Source organism: Aethalodelphis obliquidens, unplaced genomic scaffold (assembly GCF_003676395.1).
Source record: "Aethalodelphis obliquidens isolate GAN/ISIS:26980383/991018 unplaced genomic scaffold, ASM367639v1 scaffold8, whole genome shotgun sequence".
NCBI classification, from domain to species: domain Eukaryota; kingdom Metazoa; phylum Chordata; class Mammalia; order Artiodactyla; family Delphinidae; genus Aethalodelphis; species Aethalodelphis obliquidens.
The window spans coordinates 47,813,162-47,836,006 of record NW_020837952.1 but is presented as its reverse complement, the minus strand read 5'-3'; the positions used below and the strand labels follow the sequence as shown (position 1 = coordinate 47,836,006).

General features: G+C 35.2%; 1 protein-coding gene across 2 annotated transcripts in view; it reads left to right on the top strand.

Moving 5' to 3' along the window:
• SLC41A2 (solute carrier family 41 member 2) overlaps positions 1–22,845 on the top strand; it is a 130,785-nt gene that overhangs the window by 50,255 nt on the left and 57,685 nt on the right. For both annotated transcript variants that reach the window (XM_027107413.1, XM_027107414.1), the window contains 3 exons: positions 7,119–7,190; positions 10,457–10,601; positions 14,085–14,231. In XM_027107413.1, the coding sequence (XP_026963214.1) occupies positions 7,119–7,190; positions 10,457–10,601; positions 14,085–14,231 (364 nt within the window). The remainder of the gene's footprint in view (positions 1–7,118; positions 7,191–10,456; positions 10,602–14,084; positions 14,232–22,845) is intronic.

Below are 22,845 nucleotides of genomic sequence, written 5' to 3'. Positions count from 1 at the left end.
GCCCTTTCTATATGCCAAGCACTACTCCGTGTGCTAGGGACTCTGCGATAAACAAACCGGAAAATGTTCCTGCCTTCACTGAGCTCACATTCCAGTGGAGGCATGTGAAGTTGGAAACACCCTCTTTCCCTAATAATTTTACATTAGACTTCCCACTCAAACTGTGAAACTTCTAAAATAAAGAAAAAAATGGAGCCCCCAATAATGATGTTAATAACTATGGCATAATTTAGGTACCATCACAGTCTCAGTATTATTTCCTAAATTTGGCATAATTCTAAATTATATGTGTTCTTGTCATATCCTGATGATTAAATACAAATGAGATTGCATATTTCTATTGTTCTTAATTTTGAGGTATGTTTCTTAAGTTATGAATACCAACCCATAGTCATAGCTTTGTGGAGTGGAACTGCTTAAGTTTAATCTAGAACTGTTTCAATCAACTAGATATTTAGCTCTCTCCCTTCTTTGAAGCTTTATTGAGGTATAATTGACATACAAGAAACCACACAAATTCAGTCTTAATTTGATGAGTTTCAGTACACAGTATGTACCTGTGAAACCATCACCACAATCAAGACTGTGAACAGATGCATCACCCCTGTACATTCAGAAAGATATTAGGGTGTGTGTGTGTGTGTGTGCGCGCGCGTGTTTTAGTATATTGTTTTATTATCAAATATTTCAAGGGTGTAAAATTCTAATAAAGTGGTTGAGTGAAACTTCCCAGAGAATAACATTTACAAAATCTGGATAATAAATTATTTGCAGGCAATGGAAGGTGATCAAAAGCAGGTAGAAACTAGAGTTTACCCTTAAAGACCATAACTACAGTGGGTAAGAGTTGCAAAGTTTGTGGCTTGTTTTGCTTGATGGAATTCCCCAATCCTTGGGTCTCATGTGGTAGAAAACCCACAGTCTTACCAGCTTGAGGTGGCAAAGGTCAGGGAGTCTGGCAAATGAAAAAAAAGAAGAAGAAGAAAAGTAGGCAGAGATGTGAGAGGGTCCCATACTTGAAAGACAAACACACTGGCTAAAACTTATGAGTTTTTGCATTTTTGACTAAGTGCCTTCTGTTACTATGCCCAGCTATAGTGGCAGAAAATTGAAGTTTTGTTGGCTTGAATTATCAGATAACAGAGCTTGGAGGTGACAGAGCAGGTGGAAATTTGTGGGGAAATCCCAGCAGCAGAGAACTGCAGAGAGGATGAGCCCCAAAATCTGAGTATTAATTCTCTCCAAATCTTTGACTGACCATTAAACTACACAGGTGCAGGGGAGATCCCCAAAAGGCTGGACTAAAAGTTGGTAGCTGAAGGAGATATGAGCTGCTCCACATTGTGGAAGAGACAACAGTTTGTAGTTTGAGTCTAGGCAAATTAACTGACTATTAGAAGGAAAATCCAGTTATCCTCAGAAGAACATAGCATTATCCAGAGTTATTATAACATATTATTACACTGTCTAGTTTTCTACTGAAATCACTAGATGTGGAAAGAAACACAAAAGTGTGATTCATATTCAGTCAATGGAAAGTGACTCAAATTGGGCCTGGATGTTGGATTTAACAAAATCTTCCAAAACAACTAGTAGAAATATGTTCAAAGAACTAAAGGGAAAAAATGTTCAAAGAATGAAACAAACGTGTCTTAATGAGTGAATGTATCAGATTGGTGATAGCAGAATAAAGAATTCATGAACTTGAAGATAGATCAATAGAAATTATTCAATATGAAAAATTTAGAGGAAAAAATTGAATAAATATAAATAAAGCCTTGGATATCTGACAATATAATGATGTTAAACATATATGTGATGTATTGGTATACTAAATATTGTAAAATTTTAGTATTTGACAAAACCAGGTAGTGGGAATATAAATGTTATTTTTTAAAAGCATAAAAGCAATTACTGCTGAATGAAATTATCTTTTTAAAATTAAACTTTATTGAAGTATAATTTACATGTAATAATATATGCCCATATTAAGCGTACAGTTTGATGAGTTTTCACAAATATATTAAATGTGTAACTATCACCACAAACAAGATATAGAATATTTCCCTCACCCCAAAAAGTTCCCTTATGCTCCTTTGCTGTTAATCCCACTGTCAGGTAATCCCTCTGGTCTCAGGTAATCACTGCCCTTTCAATCACTAGTTTAGGATTTCATATAAATAGTATCATAATTTTTCTCATTGATTATTCGAATAACAGTGTTTGCCAGGTTTCTCCATTATAAAGTTACATTTTACCTCTTGATATATTACTAAATAACCTGTAGGAAGGTACTTTGAGACTGCAGACATATCCTGTTACTTAACAAACTTTAGCCAATTATCTTAGCATATATTAATGATTTTTGTCTGAATCCATTTTTACATTGAAGGCTGCTGAATTGTCATTTTCTAACTGTTATTCCTTCTACATTTATTACTTAGCATTCTACTAAGGAAAAGATCTCCCTGTCTTTCTTATCTCCCTCTCTTCCTCCCTCCCTCTCTCTCTCCCTCCTCTCCCTTACCTCTATCTATCTATCTACCTACCTATCTATCTATCTATCTATCCATCCATGCATCCATCCACCCACTCTCAGTATGGACTCAATAGACTCTTATGTTATTCAATGGGTCATAATCCATTACTGCTGTTATCATTTTGATGCTCAGATTGTCTCAGATTTGGCTAGGGGGAAGCCCTTTCAAACTGGTTCCTGTGTTGTTTTGACATGCCCTTATTATGTTTTGAGTACTTTGTTACTTTCTGGCATAAGATATTCCAGGCTCATCTTATACTTCCCTGTCCCAGCCCTGGAACCAGCCATTTCTCTAAGGAGCCTGGTTTTAGTGGGGAATAGTATTTAGAGATTTTAGGCTTTTTAAGCTGAGCAGTTCCTTACTACTTCTAGATTCCACATTTATGGTATTTTCTTCTATCATTTTAACTGATATTTTAAAGGACTTTATCCTTATTTATTTTATGTAATGAAGTTTAACATCATAACTACCCGAGAAGTACCATTTTCACTAACACTAGTATTTTACGGGACTGTTTGCATATTTCTAAATTTGATTTGTGGTCTCACGAGAGAGGTCATTTAGTCAAATCTTCATACTTTGTGCAGGACTGCCAGTGTGTCCTTCTAGACAGATGAGAGTCAACCTTAAATCAACCTTAAAACTTCAGAAGAGCAGATTTTACAGCCTCTGGGGAAAACGTACCAATAATCAGTGGCTAACACTCAAGGATTATATGCATTTTATGCTCACTTCTCTAAAGGGAAACATTTTTTTCCTAAAAGCCTTTCCCCACTTTCTTCCCATTTCTTTGTTTTCCTTCTACTCCTTCCACTATTTTTTATTCTTCCTGTTATTCTCGTCCAAATGTTTAGTGTCTTACTGGATATAGGCCATTCTTTAGCTACTCTCCAGTTCCTTATATTTTTAGAGTGGTCTTAGTTTATATTATGATTTTCATCTTAAGACTCTTTGAATTTTAATGTTATTTATGTTGTAGGACCTACATTTAGACAAAAAGCTGAGATTATTTCTTTTTCTAGTTGCCAGTGTTTTAATTCACCAATTAATGTTTTTAAATAAAATTTCTCATTATACCAGTACTATTTTTTCAGTGATGAAAATTTGAAAAATTCTCTAAAGAACAAAGAAGAAAATAAAAATCATCCATAGACTCATCACCCAGAAATAACAATAGTTTTTTTTTTAATATACCTATTTTTTGAGCTCAGACGTAGAGAATGGACTTGAGGACATGGGGAGGGGGAAGGGTAAGCTGGGATGAAGCGAGAGAATAGCATTGACATATATACACTACCAAATGTAAAACAGATAGCTAGTGGGAAGCAGCCGCATAGCACAGGGGGATCAGTTCAGGTGCTTTGTGACCACCTAGAGGGGTGGGATAGGGAGGGTGGGAGGGAGGCGCAAGAGGCAAGAGATATGGGGATATGTGTACATGTATAGCTGATTCACTTTGTTATACAGCAGAAACTAATGCAACATTGTAAAACAATTATACTCCAATAAAGATGTTTTAAAAAATTTAAAAATAAAGACTAATACTTCAGTGGAGACTTTCAGTGCCCTTGTTTCAAGTATTTACATATTAAATGTACATTTTCTAGTATCAATTTTAGTAACTATATTTGTATATGTATAACTATATTTGTGTGTATATAACAATTATAATAACTATATTTGTATTTATATTTCAAAGTCATCTCAACCCACTTTTATCTTTAGCCCCAGTAAATCTTGGGTCCTACCGTAACTCATATACTTGAGGGTCAGACAAATAACATACACATTTATGGAGGGGAAGGGTGTAGGGATTATAAAAAGTAGAGACTGCAGACTCCACCTAAAGGCATTCAGATTCAGAAAGTTAAAACCGCTGTGTTGGCCAAACAGAGCACATCTTCAGGCTGTTGGCTATCTCAGCTCTACTCTTTCCTAAAAGACTAGTTAGTATATCTGCAGAAATAGTGGCCTGGTTTCTGATACTTTAAGACAGATGTAATTTAAATAAATCTGGATTGTACAGAAGTCTTTATCAGATCTTGCCCTAATGTGCTTTATCACCTTCCAAGTTCTTAGTTTCTCTAGCTGAGCACCATCAGGTCAACTAATCTAATAAAAATAGATCCAACAGTGCTTCCCTGGTGGCGCAGTGGTTGAGAGTCCGCCTGCCGATGCAGGGGACACGGATTCGTGCCCTGGTCCGGGAGGATCCCACATGCCGCGGAGCGGCTGGGCCCGTGAGCCATGGCTGCGGAGCCTGTGCTCCGCAACGGGAGAGGCCACAACAGTTGAGAGGCCCGCGTACTGCAAAAAAAAAAAAAAAAAGATCCAGCAAAGGCCTTTAGATAGAACATTCATGCTTCTCCCTTGCTACTCTGAAAAAATATAGATAGTTCACATTAATCCTAGGCTCTGGACAGTAGGGTGGGTTAGCCCGCGTCTTGGTGCAGTTTTTACAAGTTGGAGGCAACTAGGGTCAATTTTCTCTGTCTTGCCATACCCCACCCTAATGCCCATACCATAACTGTTTTTCCTAACTATGGAAATGGGTCAACATTTCTCTAGTTTTATTTTCTTTTTTAAATTCTTCTAAAAGTCTTTTCTTTGTAAAAAGTTATTGTTTGTGAATATATTCTACTTTTTAAATTTCACATCATAAATTATATTTCATAAATATGAAATATATTTTATTTCACATCATACATCAACTTGCTATTTATTATTTATCTTACACTAAAAGGATTACAGGTTCAGAGACTCCTAGACTGGAAGGGACTTAGAGATTGTGACCATCATCATTTATAATACAATTAACTGAATAGTGTGAAGTTGCTCTGTCAGTTGGGTTTGGTCAGAAAAACAGAGCCATGTTATGTATTGTGGTAATAAGGAGTTTAATAGACCAATCTGGGCTTACACAAATGTGGGAGAAGTTGAAGTAGGAGGATCAGAGAAACAACCTGAAGCACTGGAGTAGGGGAAGAAAGCCATGGGTGCGTTGTAGTGAAGAGATCTGGATGCTACTGTATCTGACCAATGAGACCTTCCAAAAATAATGGCCTCTCCTTCACTTCTGCCTTTCAAATCTTAGGCAAGTTCTTCTCACTGGCAGCCTGTAAGCTGAAGCTCTAGAGAAGGGAATTTTGAGGCATGTCACTGCAGGCATCACTGGTAGTGATGATAGCAAGTGAATCTGGCACAGCTGCTTACCTAATTCATGGTGCTCATTCATTCTGTCATCTTCACCTTTCTTAATCTTTTCCTAGACCATGATGAATGTGTGTCTCCATTGATCATCAAGCAGTCGTGGAGTCTTGACATCTTGTACTTCTTCACAGAATCATTTTAGATTGCTTCCTATACCTACAGACATCTTTCTAAAAGTTATAAAAAAGTAATTTCTCTCATACCTATTTCTTGAACACTAAACCCAAGATAGGTTCACTCTTTAAACATTGCTTGTACCTTGTTCCCTAGAGCAGAGACTCAGGTTGCTAGAGCTGCAAACACAAATTTTATCAATAATTTAGACTTTCAGGCTTAGGAAGGAAATAATACAAGTAAAGACAGCAGGAATAATTATTCTGAAACACTGAGAAATCTTAATATGTGCATTTGCTTGATACTTTGAGACTACAGTCGAGAGTGAAGTTAGAGAATAGAATGTTTTCCAGATTGATACAGGAAGTGTTGATGTAGCACTTAACCTGTTGGTTTGAAGCCAGTGAACTAAACTCTAGTTTGTCCATGGTTAACTACCCATAAATAATTACCCTTATATATCTCCCACTTTACCCATTCATCTGTCTTCAGTGAACAACCATATAATGAGTAATTGAAACCTGGCTTAGTATATTTTTAATGATTATTGCTTTCCAAATGTCTGCATTAGAAAAAACTTACCAGTTTGGGATATACCTTTTTTGAATCCTAAGTGGTTGAGAAGTATGATTTAGCTTACAGAGCAATTGAATATGTGAATAATAATATTATTTTTTGGAGGCTCTTCTTTGATTTAGCCAACAGATGTATACATTTTAATAGTGAAGTACATTATCAAAATTCACATGTGAACTGAATGAATTTTTTATTGATAACAATTTTAGTCATGACTCAAATATAAATTATGTACATATGAATGATTTATTTATATCTGGGTTTTTTTGTCAATAATTCTTGAAATTACATAAGTTTCATGATGTGGAATTAAACGCTAGCAGCTAAAAATTATGTAATTATTTATGTTAGGCCTCAGTAGACAAAATTTGGCATGTTAGTATGACACTTGATGTTAGTTGTAAAATAACATCAGAGGGCAGGTAGATAGTACTAACTGGCCCACTAGTTCTTATGAGCTAGTAATTAAGTTAAAATTTTTTTTTTTCTAAACGTCCCAGGCAAGCTGAGTGTGAGATGCAAGACTTGTAGTGAATTTAAAATTATATTTAACATGCAATGTGAGCTCATCGAGTATACGAAAGGATTATTTTTGGCTTTAAGACTTCATGTGCTGTTTAAGCAGAGTACAGAGCATGTGGATTATTCAGTGATACGTGAAACTGTCCATCTTAACAGGTAAATATTGGGAAGATGGATTCACCCATTGAAAAGTGGAACTTAATAATTGGCAACTTGGCTTTAAAACAGGTAAGTGATACGATACATATATTTGTTTACAGATCTTGAGCTTTACCTGTAAGAATGGAATAAATGTTAGTGCTCTTAAGTTTACCATTTAATTGTTTCAGGGGACCTAAAATAATAATTGGGTACTATGAACAAGTGATAGAATCAATGGATACCCATGGCTTCTGAAAGTTTTCTTTTCCTAGAAACTGATCAGATTCGTCTAAATATGAAAAATGTATAACATGCAAAATATAGAATAAATATATGAAATCTCTTCTACCATAAGTATATAATAGAGCCAGAATTTGAGTTCATATCTGTACAAATAAATATTTAGCACTTCATGGCTTAGGTGCTGTTTTTCTACTTTGATTTTTTTTAAAGTAAATCCTCTATTTAATTAAACTCAGCTTTTTAAATATATTATGGTAAGATGTTTGTTTAAGCTGAATTTTCCTTAATTTGTTAATGTTATCAGTGTTAATATAAATGAGCACATTAAATTGTCAATTACATATACATGAATTATATATAGATTACCTACAGTTCTTTCTAATCTCAGGGGAATATCTCTTTCTCTCCCACTACCCTCTCCTATCCCCAAGACACAAGACTGCAGCCCCCTAGCACCTCTTTAGCAAGTGCAAGCTTAGGAAATGCTCACTAATTTTAATGTTAGTTCAACTAGGACATAATGTTGAGAACATGTGGCGAACAATTTATTTCATGTAATGTTCAAAGACAAAGAAATAAAGGAAATTTTGGAATATAGGCTTTAAAAAAATATCTGTGCAACTACTTCTAAGATCACAGGGTTAGAAATAAGAAAATCTGGTATCTAATCTCAGCTCTAACATTAACTAGCTATATAACCTTTGTTAATGTAACTTTCTGTGCTTAATTTTCCTCTTCTTTTCCACAGTATTGCACTAGAGACATGCATGATCCTTTTCAACTCAAAACTGTAGGAATCTATGCTGGAGTAATAACCAAAATATCTAACAACCAGTAGACAACTATAAATTAATATATAAATTAAAATTTGAAAATATATTCCATTTTTTTCTTTAAATACCCTAAACTTTTACTAAGTTATATGAATTGTACTATAAATTATTCATCAAATTATTCTAATAATTTTCCATCTCTGCTTTTAATTTTTCCTTTCACTCTTAGTCTCCACCCTTCCCTTGTCATCCTCTCTCCCCACAACTGTTGGTCAGGATGGGAGCCAGTGATGGCCGGGGATTCACTGATCCTAGTTGCCACAGCCTGAAGTCTGTGTCTTTGTCTCACTCCACCAAGGATGCATGAGAAACAGGGAACCCCACACAGGCCCATCAGGACATAGTCGGTGCCAGCCAGTGAGGCAGCAACTGGTTGGAGCCCAGTTACCTGTGGACAGAAGCAGAGGGGAGAAGAAAACAAGGTCAGGTGGGGGGTGGTGGTTGTGCTATCTCTGAAGCTTTATCCGCTAAAGCTCGTGAGGGAGTAGATGGCGTGGGGAGGGGCATGGGATGGGTTAGCAGTGTTCCTTCGACTAGAGGCTAGTTATGGAGGGTAGAGGTGGGGAGTGATGGAAAGGACAGAGGAGGCTTATGCTGGCATTAGCTGGGGTGTGTTCTTCTGACTATTAAATAGGATCCCAAGCAGACGATCTGTCACAGATTTCTTCACAATTGTACACAGTGGCCACCTCAACCTGTCCATAAATTGTCAAATAAAGCAAAGTTCCCAATCCCACTGAAGAATCATTACCTCACCAGGAGGGATGTGCCTTGCGCTCACATGTATTTATGGCTCCTGTTAACTTTCCCAGCTACTCCTTAACCCAGACTCTGCTCTCCTCTTGCGTACAACTGGGTATTTCCTTTGCAGGTTTACAGAATAGGACTTATTTATCTCAGGGGTGTGTGTGTGTGTGTGTGTGCGTGCGCGCGCATATGCTGTAAGTCTTACATAGGCTCCCTAGCTCTGTATTTCATTTCCAAGAAGTAAAGCACTATATTTTATTTCTAAGAAAAACCTTGGAATCACAGTGCTAGAATTTAAATTATTAATTAATTTTATTTCTTTTACATACCATATTATTTACTAACGAGTAAGAGAATGCTGAAGTATCTTAGCAACTGGTACAACCATAATGGTGCTTACAGCTTGACTCTCAGCTCTGAATCTGCTGTAATGAAAGATGTGGGGCTGGAATCTAGGATATCTGGACTTGCTGGCCCAGGCTTTTCCATTAATTTGCTCTATGACAAGATCAGACTACTTGGGTTTTTCACCTGGAGCCCTGGGTTCCAGTACATGGATTGGCTTCAGAGAGTCTAAGCACCCAGAAGTTCTACTCAAAATATTGAATGCATCTGTGTTTTCGCGGAGGGAAGAATCTATAAAATTTTTGCCAAATTGTCAAAGGAGTCTATGACACAAACACAGTTAAGAATCAGTGAACTGGATATTCCTTCAGGGTTTCTTTTAGTTCTAGCATTCGACTAATAGAATTCTAAAAGTAGTTGCCTTTTTTTTTTTTTTCCTGAGGGTTGCTTTGTGCCACCACTGTGGGAAGTACTTTATATATTTATGTAATTCATTTAAATATCAAAATAACCCTTTCATGTTCGATATGATCATTATCATTTTTCAGATTAGGAGCTAAGGTTTCTATAGCACTAATCACAATTGTGACTATTTGTGAGGTTATTTTTTAATGTCTGTCCCTCCCATTGACCAAGAGCTCTGTGAGGGCAGGAAATAAATCTGTTTTGACCACTGTTGTAGCCCAGCACTAAGCATAGCACCTTGTACATAGTAGATCCTAAATTAATGCTTGTTGGATTAATAAATTTAAATAGCTTGCCACAAGATTAAGTGGTATAGCTAGGAATCAAGCTCTTATCATTTGGTTGTAGAATCCAATCTTTTGCCAATACTGTGTCTAGAGTCAGACTTCAGTTATGTGGATTGGGTACTTTTCAGTCTTCAGGTTGGTATTTTTTTAGGTGATCTGTGGGTTACACCATCAAAGTCACTTAGGGTGCTTGTTAAAAATAGATTCCTAGATCCCATTCCATACCTACTGCTGCCAGATCAGGGCACTTTGAGAACCCATCACCTTAGGGAATAGTAAAATAAAATACAGTAGCTTCTTCAAAAGGTAAGGCAGCTCAATTACCATATATAATACTTTCTTCTGACTCCTTGTATGCATATTTACATCATAAAATAAAAAATGCATTTTCAAAATGAATGATTCTGTTGGATTTTATTAAAACTTTTTTAAGGTTCAAGCAACAGTAGTTGGCTTTCTAGCAGCTGTGGCAGCAATTATATTGGGCTGGATTCCAGAGGGAAAATACTATCTTGATCATTCCATACTTTTGTGCTCTAGCAGTGTAGCAACTGCCTTCATTGCATCTCTTCTGCAGGGTAAGTAAATTTATAAATGTCTACTCTATAATATTTTACTTTCTAATTATTTATTTTCCATGTTAACTATTTTTATTTAAATGGTACTTGTTCATTATAAAAAACAGAGAAAAGTTATCTACAAACTTTTTAAATAGATTATTTCAGATATATTTATATATATTATACGTAATCCTTAGTATAGAGCAAGCTTTCTGAGGTTGTGTCCCAGCTTTAGGTCCCCTGGTGCAGCTCCCGGACAAGATCAGGAAAATAGTCTAGATATTCATTTGTTTCTGTAATTTAAATTAATTGAGAATCTCCTGTCTGGAAATCGTGCAGAGGATTTACCAGCTTGTCATTTGAGTAACAAGTATTCCAGGAATTCTGAGTTTTAAAAGCAGTCCCTCTGGGTTTCCCTGGTGGTGCAGTGGTTAAGAATCCACCTGCCAATGCGGGGGACACTGGTTCGAGCCCTGGTCCAGGAACATCCCACATGCTGCGGAGCAACTAAGCCTGTGCGCCACAACTACTGAGCCTGCGCTCTAGAGCCCGCGCGCTACAGCTACTGAAGACTGTGCGCCTAGAGCCCATGCTCCGCAACAAGAGAAGCCACCGCAATGAGAAGCCCATGCACCACAACGAAGAGTAGCCCCGCTCACGGCAGCTAGAGAAAGCCCGCGTGCAGCAACGAAGACCCAACACAGCCAAAAATAAATAAATAATTTTTTTTAAAAAAAAAAGCAGTCCCTCTTGAAATTTTTTAAAGTTTCAGATTTCAAAAAAATTCCTTTACTGTTTCTGTGGCAATACAAGTATAACCATATGCTTAACACAGCATATTGTTGGCTATAGAATGTTAAAGAGCCAGAAGGTTTTAACGTTTAACTACATTATAATTTTTTTAGTTGGGATATCATTCTTTATATTGATTTATTAATATCAACTTTACACTAGAGAACTAGCTTATTATGGAACAGTAATCATAAAGACTTGGTAATTTTTATTTTATAATTGCCATCTTCTCATTTTAGATCACCAGCAAGGTTAAAAATGGAACACTCTACTGTCAGGTGATCATACAACAAAGCTAACTTTTTCGGCTAGGTTCTGGTAATTTAGAAACTCTTATTAAAATTAAGACCTGACTACCAAAATATTTTCAAGCATTTTATTTTAGTACTTAAATTGTACCAGGGGTAGTTTCTTGTCTTTATAATAGAATTACTAGAATTGAATGGTGTTAACACTGGTGAAAGCATAGTGAAGTTATGCTATTGGGAAACTAATTTCTGGTAAAAAAAAAAGTGTTAAAGCATTAGCACTCTGTTTCTTTAGGCTCATTTGCTTCTGTTTTCTCTCTAATATTGTTTCATTTAGAAAAAATTGTTTAAAACTTTTCAGACTAACAAGTATTTGTATTGCCTGTGATTTTTAAAACCATAAAAATTCAGATTTTTAAAATATATTTGTTAGCCTTCTTACTTTTAATAATGTGTGTTCTAATTTTATGATAATCTGACCTTTATATATGTAGAGCAGATACTATTGACCACCTTTTGTAGGTGACACAACTGACTTAGGTAAGGTGACTTGTCCAATTTCATCAACTTGTTCACAGAAAAATCATAATTAAAACCCATTTCCTGCCTCCCAGCTCCTTCCACTGGTCCATAATGGCAAAATATTTGTTTTCCGCTGAAAAGTTATAGACAGAATTCTTTCATAGGAGAACTTTCCACATTGATCTTTAAATGTGCTGATTTTGAAAAAAAAATTTAGATGATCACATCTTGACTGATTATTGTATAATATGTTTAAGTTTTTTTCCTGCTATTGTTTTTTTCTGTTTACAATGATATTATGGGAAAGGTAAGTCCATAGATTGAAAAAGCCTACAGAATATAAGACGTGAGATGTTGAACAAAACTTCTACTTTCAATAATTTGGCTTTACGGGGTATTAGAAAAAACAGTTACTTACAAGCTATGTGACCTTATGCAAGAATTTAAACCTACTCCTAGGACCTCAGTTTTATTATCTATAAAGTGAGTATGTTAGAATAAAATCATTTAGAGTCATTTTCAGTCTAAAAATGCAGTGAGATTCTGGTTTTTGTCTATAGCCATATTTAGGCTTCCATATTGATTTATGGTTAGCACATAAATGAACTAATCTTAAATATTCTCTGCCCTGCATCCTCTTAAATGTGTTGGCATGAGAAAATCTATATAATCGGGTATGGCTGTAATGCTATCATTTTTCTCCCATTTCTGTATTCAAGAATATAAGGAGGGCTTCCCTGGTGGCGCAGTGGTTGAGAGTCTGCCTGCCAATGCAGGGGACACGGGTTCGAGCCCGGTCTGGGAGGATCCCACATGCCGCGGAGCAATCAGGCCCGTGAGCCACAACTACTGAGCCTGCGTGTCTGGAGCCTGTGCTCCGCAACAAGAGAGGCCGCGATAATGAGACGCCCGCGCACTGCGATGAAGAGTGGCCCCCGCTTGCCACAACAGGAGAAAGCCCTCGCACAGAAATGAAGACCCAACACAGCCATAAATAAATAAATTAAAATATATATATATATATAAGGATTTAAAAGTATAAGTACACAGTCACATTTTCATCTTCTGTTGTTATAGGTTCATAGAAACTTGGGGTTTGAAGAATATCCTTTACAAAGACTGCTTCTTGTATTCTGGCCTTCAGTGTTCAAAATTTAATTACTTCCCTCTTCTTAATACTTCAACACTTTTTAATAATAAAATGAAGCAAGCATTTCTGGCTACCACTATGTAAACAAATCTGGTTTTGTTGGCCTTCTTCCCAATTGCTATGTGTATAAATATGACTCACCTATTTATTTATTTTAAATTTATTTATTTTTGGCTACATTGGGTCTTCGTTGTCGTGTGCAGGCTTCTCATTGCGGTGGCTTCTCTTGATGCGGAGCATGGGCTCTAGGTGCGCGAGCTTCAGTAGTTGTTGCTCTCAGGCTCAGTAGTTGTGGCGCATGGGCTTCATTGCTCCGCGGCATGTGGGATCTTCCCAGACCAGAGCTTGCACCCGTGTCTCCTGCGTTGGCAGGTGGATTCTTAACCGCTGTGCCACCAGGGAAGTCCTTAAGTATGACTCACCTTTCTTTGACATTTTCATACTTTGAGGGTTAAAATAAAATCTTTGACTTTGATACACATGAATACATTACATCTAAGACATGCATGTTACTAAATTTGGAACTTTAATGTAATTTTACAGTAGCTCTTCAGGTCTCTAAATGCAGCATTGAACTTCTCAGATCTTTTGTGATCCCCACTTGGAATTTGTTGAAAGACATTTTGCCAAAGCATTCAAGTAAAATGTTTTGTTTGCTTTAGTCAGCTTATCTAAGCAGTCTAACCGGAAGTGATACACTGTTTGTCTAGCCTATGTATTTCAATATTTCGGGGGATTGATTTTCTTTAAATTATAGCAAAAAAAGTAATGAGCTTTATTTTTTTCTAGGAATAATAATGGTTGGGGTTATCGTTGGTTCAAAGAAGACTGGGATAAATCCCGATAATGTTGCTACACCCATTGCTGCTAGTTTTGGCGACCTTATAACTCTTGCCATATTAGCTTGGATAAGTCAGGGTTTGTACTCCTGTCTTGGTAAGTTGACTTGAAATTAACTATAATGCATTATTCAGAGTCTCTTTAAATAAATATTGTTGCAGCAATGTCATGACTCCGTGGTGGCCTTCATCTATGTTAGAACTGTAGTTGAGGCTGATTAGAACAATAAGTGTTACTTGTTGTACACCTACTATGTGTTGTGGTTCTCACATATTTTTCTCTTCTTAAAGAGTTTAAAACTCAAAAGATAAGGATTATCATTTCTAATTTCAGATGAGAAAACTGAGGATCATAAAGGTTATGTGTGTTACCCACTGGTGGTAGGAAGGTTGAACACAGATCTGTCATAGTCTATGAATTCTGCCCTTTCCTCTGAATGTGTAGCCACTGATGGGTCAACCCACAGGATTCTGATATGTGTGTTGCACTGTTATCTCAAAACATAAGGTTATGGTGGAGTTTGAAATTTAGTGATTTTTCCACCTTTCAGAAACCAACGTGGCAATTAATACTAACAACCAAATATCACCATGAAAATGAGCCTGAGTGGAGTCATCTTATATATGTGATTCCTGATAATAGTAATAGGGTATTTAGAGAATGTAATGGATGGTTTTAATGCAAATTTATACTGTGTGGCTATTGTCAATGTAGATGTATATGATTTGTGAGCATAGGTTTAGTGCTAAAAGTTGGTTGTAGTTTCATCTTTTTTGATGCCAAATTTTTAAAAAATTAAAAGAAAACAGAAACCCACAGTAATACAAAAAAAAAAAAAAAAAAAGAGCGAGAGAGACAGAGAGAAAGAGAGAGAGAGTTTATAAGCCAAGCCAGAAGCAAACATTTAATCACATATCCTCATATATTTTCATGGATTCTAGACAGATTTATGGTATACTTTAGAATAAATCTAAAGTATATTTGGTTTGTAGAAGTAAGAGTCTCAGATAAATGTTTTTGAACTAAAGAGAGGGCTTTAACCTGTCAAAGGCAGTCATTTTCTACTACTTTTGGAGATATCAAGAGAAGTTTCATGTAGTATATAAAATTACCATAAATTATTTAATGACATAAAAACAATACTCATTAAGACTTGATATGTATGTTAAAGGAAAATTCTCATATAGAAGTAAGATTTGTCTAGTTGAAGTAAGGTGGAAGACAGTAAATGATCAATGGCCCAAATGTAAGATCTTGTTCCCATAAAAAAGAAAAGTGTATTATTTGCAGACTTGGGTACTTAAATTACCATGATGTCAGCTGCCTGCCAAATACCAGGATGTCTCCACAAGTTGAAGCCATTGAAGAATGTTACCATAATAAATATGACAATTGTTATAATGATACAGACTATTACGATATTCCATAAGATAAATCAACTTCTGAGGAATTTATTTTTAAAAATTACACAAGTGATAAACTTATAAAAGACTTAACATAATGTGTTATTCTCTAAAGCTTTCAATATTTTGAGTGTTACAGATGATATATCAGTAGTTTAACTAGATCAGGAAATTTGAAAAGTGAAATGTAATGAGACCATAATTTTGTGAAATAATTTTATTTTTAAATATTGCTTAGCCTTTTCTAGGCCTTTACTTGTCTTCTGAAAGTTGACTCACAGTAATTCAAGATGAATTAATTAAAACAGGGTCTTTTACATTTCGTCTGTATCATTTGTTTCCCTAAAATTATATTTTTTAATGGGCTACTGATTGATTCCTCAGTTAATTTAAAGGTGTTTCTGAAGTGCCAGTTTTGGATTTCTACAATAAAGTGTTTGCATTTTGAGCACTAGGGGGCCTCATAGGACCAGCAGTTGGAAGCCTCTTATTGGAGGTATTCTGAACACAGAGATTAGGCATGGGCATATTTAAATTCCAAGATCCCATTCATCCTGCTGAGTGGGATGCCTAGCTCTTGGAGACAGTGTTCAATTCCTGAACTATATTGGAAATACTTAGCTGTCTTTAGAGATAAAAAGAGGATTTCATGGCAGCCATACACTTTGGTTATAAATAGAGGCCATGAATTATGTGGCTCTCAAAGAATTGGACATTGAGAAAAGTCTCACTTAACTCCTCACGTAGAGCTTTGGATATTCAGAAATGACTGAACAGCTCCGCTGGCGTTCTGTTAGCTTCGGTACAAGCTCACTCTACATTCATTCAGTGTGCTACCTTTCTTTCACTCCTGATAAAACGTGCTGATTTCTGATATCTGAAGTAAATATGGAATTCCCCCCTTCTCACCTCTCCAGTTCTCCAAAAAAGGACAAAAGAAACAAAGCTTTGTTTACGGTTACTGACTTTATTTTTGTAAAGTCTTTTACAAAAGAGGAAGTCTTTATTGCTTAGTGAACAAGGTTAAAGTTTTAACTTGGTGTTCAGGCCTCCTGGAGTCTTCCTTCTCAAGCTCCTGCCTGCTCCTCCCTTTCTTGTACCTCTTGCCTTTCTTGTACTCCAGCCAAACTCAGCCATTTACTGATTCTCATACGCCACCTGTGATTTTTGTCTTTTCTTTCTTATGTCATTCCCCTCCTCCATGAAGGCCAGTCAGAATCCTCATTTTTCAAAACTAAATTCATATATTTCCCTAATCTTAGGTAATTTTTTCTCCTCTGGATTCCTATAGCACTTTATTGACACTTCTCTTAAGTCATTCTTTATATTTGGCCAGTCATTATAGCTTTTTAAGTAAATGTAGTATCTTCCCTTATGATGGTCTAAGCCTCTTGAGGACAAAACTGTGTCTTTATTTTATTTATTTGTTTTGTTGACTCCATAGTGCCATATACATAGTGGATGTTAAATAAATAGCACTTCACCAAATGTTTTATTCCTTTTGAAAGCTATCCAATTAATGTGAATAGAAATTATTTAGGAAGTGGTATATGTATGGAAAATGAAGGAGAGTTATTCCTCTAAATGACTTTGCCACAGTACCTGTCCAATAACATAATAAATTGTAATGAAAAAAATGATCCTTTCAATGAGGACATAGTATTAGGAAAATAGAGTATACTGCCTTAGCAGAAAGTATTTAGACATTAGTATCACCATAAAAAAATAAAAATGGCAACATGTGGCTAGAAAAAATCTATTTCAAATGAAAATAGAAGAGGAAGGACTTCCTTGGTAGTCCAGTGGTTAAGACTTCAACTTCCAATGCAGGGGACACAGGTTCAATCTCTGGTTGGGGAGCTAAGATCCCACATGACTCACAGCCAAAAAACCAAAACATAAAGCAGAAGCAATATTCTAACAAATTCAATAAAGACTTTAAAGAAAAAAATGGTCCATATCAAAAAAAAAAATCTTAAAAAAAAAAGAAAATAGAAGAGGAAATAGAAAGTCAGTTTAGAGAGTAATCTAAGCTCTAGATTATGATATGCTTAGGTATGACTTGTAGAGAAAGTATAAAGGCATTTATTCATCCATATGGTAATCTTTAAACATGTAGTTATTTTTAAAACTATTATAAGGATCTAACGTTGGGCCAGTAACTGAAATACCTGTACACAATGATTGTTGCCTTTTCTTTTTCTTGTGTGCATAATTTTAAGAGGATTTTAAAGACTCTTTTTCAATTTTTTGTAACTACATGACTATGTAATTCTTGTATGTACATGATATATACTGATTTGAAAAATTATCAGTTTTTCTCTCTTTAGTCAAGATCTGAGAAGCAAAATGTTGATTCATTTCTCATTCCTCAAGGTTAACTTTAAAAAGATGGCCTAAGAAGCAATAAGCTCTAAGAGCAGTAACAGTCTGCCTCAGATTGTTACTTGGGTCCTGTGGAGACTAACAGGGATATTTACAAAACATTCTAGAGTATCACTGCCTTAATGTGGTGATGTAAGTAGAATGTAAAATTATCGTGCATGTCACTCTTCTACAGAGTTCCGTAGCACCGTATGATCTCAGTTTAGAGTGATTCCTAGAAGGTCAGTCTAGTGAGGAAATTCTGATGGTTATTATAAAGGGCATTTTAAAAAGTGTTTACAACTTTCCATGCCCATTGCTTTCTTGTTTGCACACAAACAGCCAATATATAAAAATGTCACTCATAGCAGCTACATATTTCAGAAGAATTTAGGGTAAAAATAATGAATGCTATTAATGAAATTATGTAACAGCAGTTACAAAATGCCACCAACAATCTAGATAAATGTGAAAGCCATGAATCAAAAAGATGGCAGTTATGTTTCGCAGTTAAGTGGAATCATAGCAGTTTGAACCACTTTAGCCGTGTTAATCCTTACCTTTCTGTAGTTTACCTGTATCATGGAATCAGTACCGAGGTACACAGACATTAAGTAGGCTTAAAATTCTACAGTTTTATCTATAGTCCTGTATTCGTTTCCACTGCTGCTGTAACAAATTACCACAGCCTTGTGGCTTAAAACAACAGTAATTAATTTTCGTACAGTTCTGGAGGTCAAAGTCCAAAATGAGTTTGTTATTCAGGGCTAAAATGAAGGTGTCGGCAGGGCTCGTTCCTTCTGGAGGTTTCAGGGGGAATCGTTCCTTAACTTGTTTCATTTTCTGGTAGCCGCTAGCATTCCTTGGCTTGCAGCCACATTACTGATCTCTGCTTCTGTGGTCACATTATTTTGTCTTCTGTAGTCAAATTCCTGTCTACTTCCTGCCTATAAGTACACACCTGTGATTACTTTAGGGCTTACTCAAATAATCCAGGATAATCTCCCTATTTCAAAATCTTTGACTTAATCACATCTGCAAAGCCCCTTTTTGCCATATAAGGTAACATTCCCTGGTTCTGGAGATTAGGATGTGGATGTCTTTGAGGACCATTATTCATCCTACCACATTACACAAGATGATATCCCCAGAAATTAATACAAAATATTATTTTGACTAGGGTCATTTAAATGTATTAAAAAGGGTCATTTAATTTAGAAGGCAGACACTTTTAGGTTTTGATATTAATGCAGAAGTTCATGGTTGGCTTTTAATCAACCAGTTTCCCTCACTGATTGTGTCATCAGTGGTTTTCTAAAAGTAATTCTTTAATTATCTATAAAACACCAATATATCCTAAAAAGAGGAATATTTTAGCACCTTTCTCTTTTTATATATTTGTAATTTCCACCTAACTATTGGATTAGAATTTAGCCAGGGAAAAGGTAAGAGGGTCCTATACAATTAAACATACAATTTAATTTGGTGGGAGTGGGCATGTTAGATTTGCAGGAAATTGAATACATTTGCAGTAAATCATTTTAGATATTTTGATTTTACCATGGTTTTCCCATTCTTTTTTTTTAATGTTAAAAAATTTTATTTGGAGATAATTTTAAACTTATAGAATAGTTGCAAAAATAAAATAGTACAAAAAACCCTGTATACCCTGTACCCATGTTCACCAAATGTTAACATTTTACTCCATTTACTTTATCTTTTATTCGGTCCATCTGTCTGTATGAATATATGTATGTTCTTTATATTTTATAACGTTGACATTTTTAAAGAGTATAGTACCCCCTCCTTTTTTTTCATTGTGGGCATTTTAAAAAATTGAGATATAATTCAATTACATCATACAATTCACCTTTTAAAAGTGCACAATTCCGTAGTTTTGGCACAGTTATAAGATTGTGAAACCTATTATCTCATTCCAGAACATTTTCATCACCCCAAAAAGAAACTTTAGCAGTCACTCCCCATTCCACCCTCCCCCCAGCACTGGCAACCACTAATCTAGTTTCTGTCTTTGCCTATTTTAGACATTTCAAAAAATGGAATCATATAATATGTGACCTTTTATATCCAGTTTCCTTCAATTAGTACGTTTTCAAGGTTCATGCTTTAGCATAAATCAGTTCTGAATACCATGCAGTACTGACTAATATTTCATTGTATGGGTTAATAGTATGGCTGACTAATATTCCATTGTATGGATATATCACATTTTGTTTATCCATTTACCATTAGTTGGACACTTGGGTTGCACCCACTTTTTGGCTGTTATGAATAATGCTGCTTTGAACATTGTCGTACATGTTTTTGTGTGAACGTATGTTTTCAACTCTGTTGGTATATACCTAGGAGTGGAATTTCTAGATCATATGATAACTCTTTAACTTTTTGAGGAACTGCCCACTCATTATTTTTTATTTCTTTCCTGAGAAATTTTTCCCCCTCTTTGACAATCCAGGGCAATGATTCTGGAGTTAGGATGGTGAGCGTTTTCTTCAACTTAAGATGTCCTTCCAGAGATGTGATGTTGAGAATAAATTAAAAGCCTGGCATGGTGCTCCTCTCTTTACCTGAAGATGAAAATACTAAGACAACCTAGCAGAATAGTTCTTTTCAGTTGTGTTTAGTGGGTTTTAATGCTTTTAGTTTGCTGTTTGAGTCTATAAAGAGATTGTTGGTAACCTTAGTTGTTTTAGGAGGTAAGAATGCTTCCTAATTGGAATGTTATTTATCCCTATCTAATGGTTTAGCAAGGAGAACTGGAAATCCATCCAATAAAAGTTTCTTCATGTTTTAAAAAGCTATGGAGAAAATGACTCTATATGTAGCACTAGTTATGTCCCTTTAAATGGAAGGAAATATTTAAATGAATTTTGTTAGCATAATTATTTTGAAGATGTGTTGGCAAATCCAGCTAAAGCCATGAGTGTAAAATTTGTTTGGGTATTATTTTAATATTTATAGTAATTGTTCCTACCTGATTTGAAAAAAATTGAGTTTCTATTTAATTTAAACATCTTAATCATAGGTGAGGAGATCTTTAAATATGTTAAAATGATAAAATATAAAATTCAGTCCAAGAGAAGGGTGTGAATAACAGTTGAAGAATTTTGTGAGACGTCAGAAAAATTTAGTGACATTTAACTTAAATCTAAGGCTGTAGGCTACAAAGACTGTGAGATCAACTCTGTGTTTAAGTTATGAATTCCCTACCATACAAAATGTGTATTAGAGTCCTTGAGAAAAATGCAGGAATGTCCTGGCTGAGATGTCTAACAATAATAAAAGCTTGATCAGCTAAAATGATATTACCAAAAAATGTCTTGGGATGATGCAACTGTTTCAAGAATGGGTAGGCAACTTTTAACCCTAGGGAGATTTAGAACTAAGTATAAAAATATTTGAGAATCAAATTTATGGTATGAATGATTTTATGGTAAAGAGGCAGTACACATTTTTAAATATACTTGTTACTTAGCCCATTACAGTAACATGCCAGTCTTCTGATTCCATTTTAAAAGTAATGATTATGTAATTAATTTATTCTTGTGATTGTTAAATAGAAATCTTACCAAATTTATATACATTGCATGAATATTTATGAAAACATAAGACTCACCGTATTTGTACATATAATATTAGATTTAGAAAGGTTACTTTAAGTACTACGAAACTTTTGTGAGATAAGTGAAATGTCTAAAGTAAATAGAATATTTCCTGGTATTTAACTAGATTTATAAATGCAACCAAATATAATTTCAAACTCTTAAAAATAATTTTTGATTGGATGTTAGACATTGTGAATGTAATGTTAAGTGCTTGACTGTTTTTTCCTTACAGAGTATTTGTTCTGCTTTTTTTAAAAGATTGAAGTATAGTTAATTTACAATGTTGTGTTAGTTTCAAATGTACAGCAAAGTGATTGTTATACATATACATACAGACATATATATATATATATATATATATACTCTTTTTCAGATTCTTTTCCATTATAGGTTATTACAAGATATTGATTATAGTTTCCAGTGCTATACAGTAGGTCTTTGTTGTTTGCCTGTTTTATATATAATAGTGTGTATATGTTAATCCCAAACTCCTAATTTATCTCTCCCCCCATCCCCCACCCCTCCCCCCTCCATCCCCTTTGGTAACCATAAGTTTGTTTCCTGTGTCTGTGAGTCTATTTATGTTTTGTAAATAAGTTCATTTGTATCATTTTTTTAGATTCCACATATAAGTGATATAGTATGATATTTGTCTTTCTCTGACTTACTTCACTTAGTGTAATAATCTCTAGATCCATCCATGTTGCTGCAAATGACATTATTTCATTCTTTTTATGGTTGAATAATATTCCATTGCATATCTTCTTTATCCATTCATCTGTTGATGGACATTTAGGTTGATTCCATGTCTTGGCTATTGTAAATAGTGCTGCAATGAACATTGAGGGTGCATGTACCTGTTCGAATTATGGTTTTCTCCGGATATATGCCCAGGAGTGGGATTGCTGGATCATGTGGTAACTCTATTTTTAGTTTTTTAAGGAACCTCCATACTGTTCTCTATGGTGGCTGTACCAATTTACATTCCCACCAACAGTGTAGGAGGGTTCCTTTTTCTCCACACCCTCTCCAGCATTTATTATTTGTAGACTTTTTAATAATGGCCATTCTGACTGGTGTGAGGTGGTAACTCATTGTAGTTTTGATTTGCATTTCTTTAATAATTAGCGATGTTGGGCATTTTTTCATGTGCCTGTTGACCATTTGTATGTCTTCTTTGGAGAAATTTTTATTTAGGTCTTCTAACTATATTTTGATTGGGTTGTTTGTTTTTTGGATATTAAGCTGTTTGTATATTTTGGAAATTAATCCCTTGTCAGTCACATCATTTGCAAATATTTTCTCCCATTCTGTGGG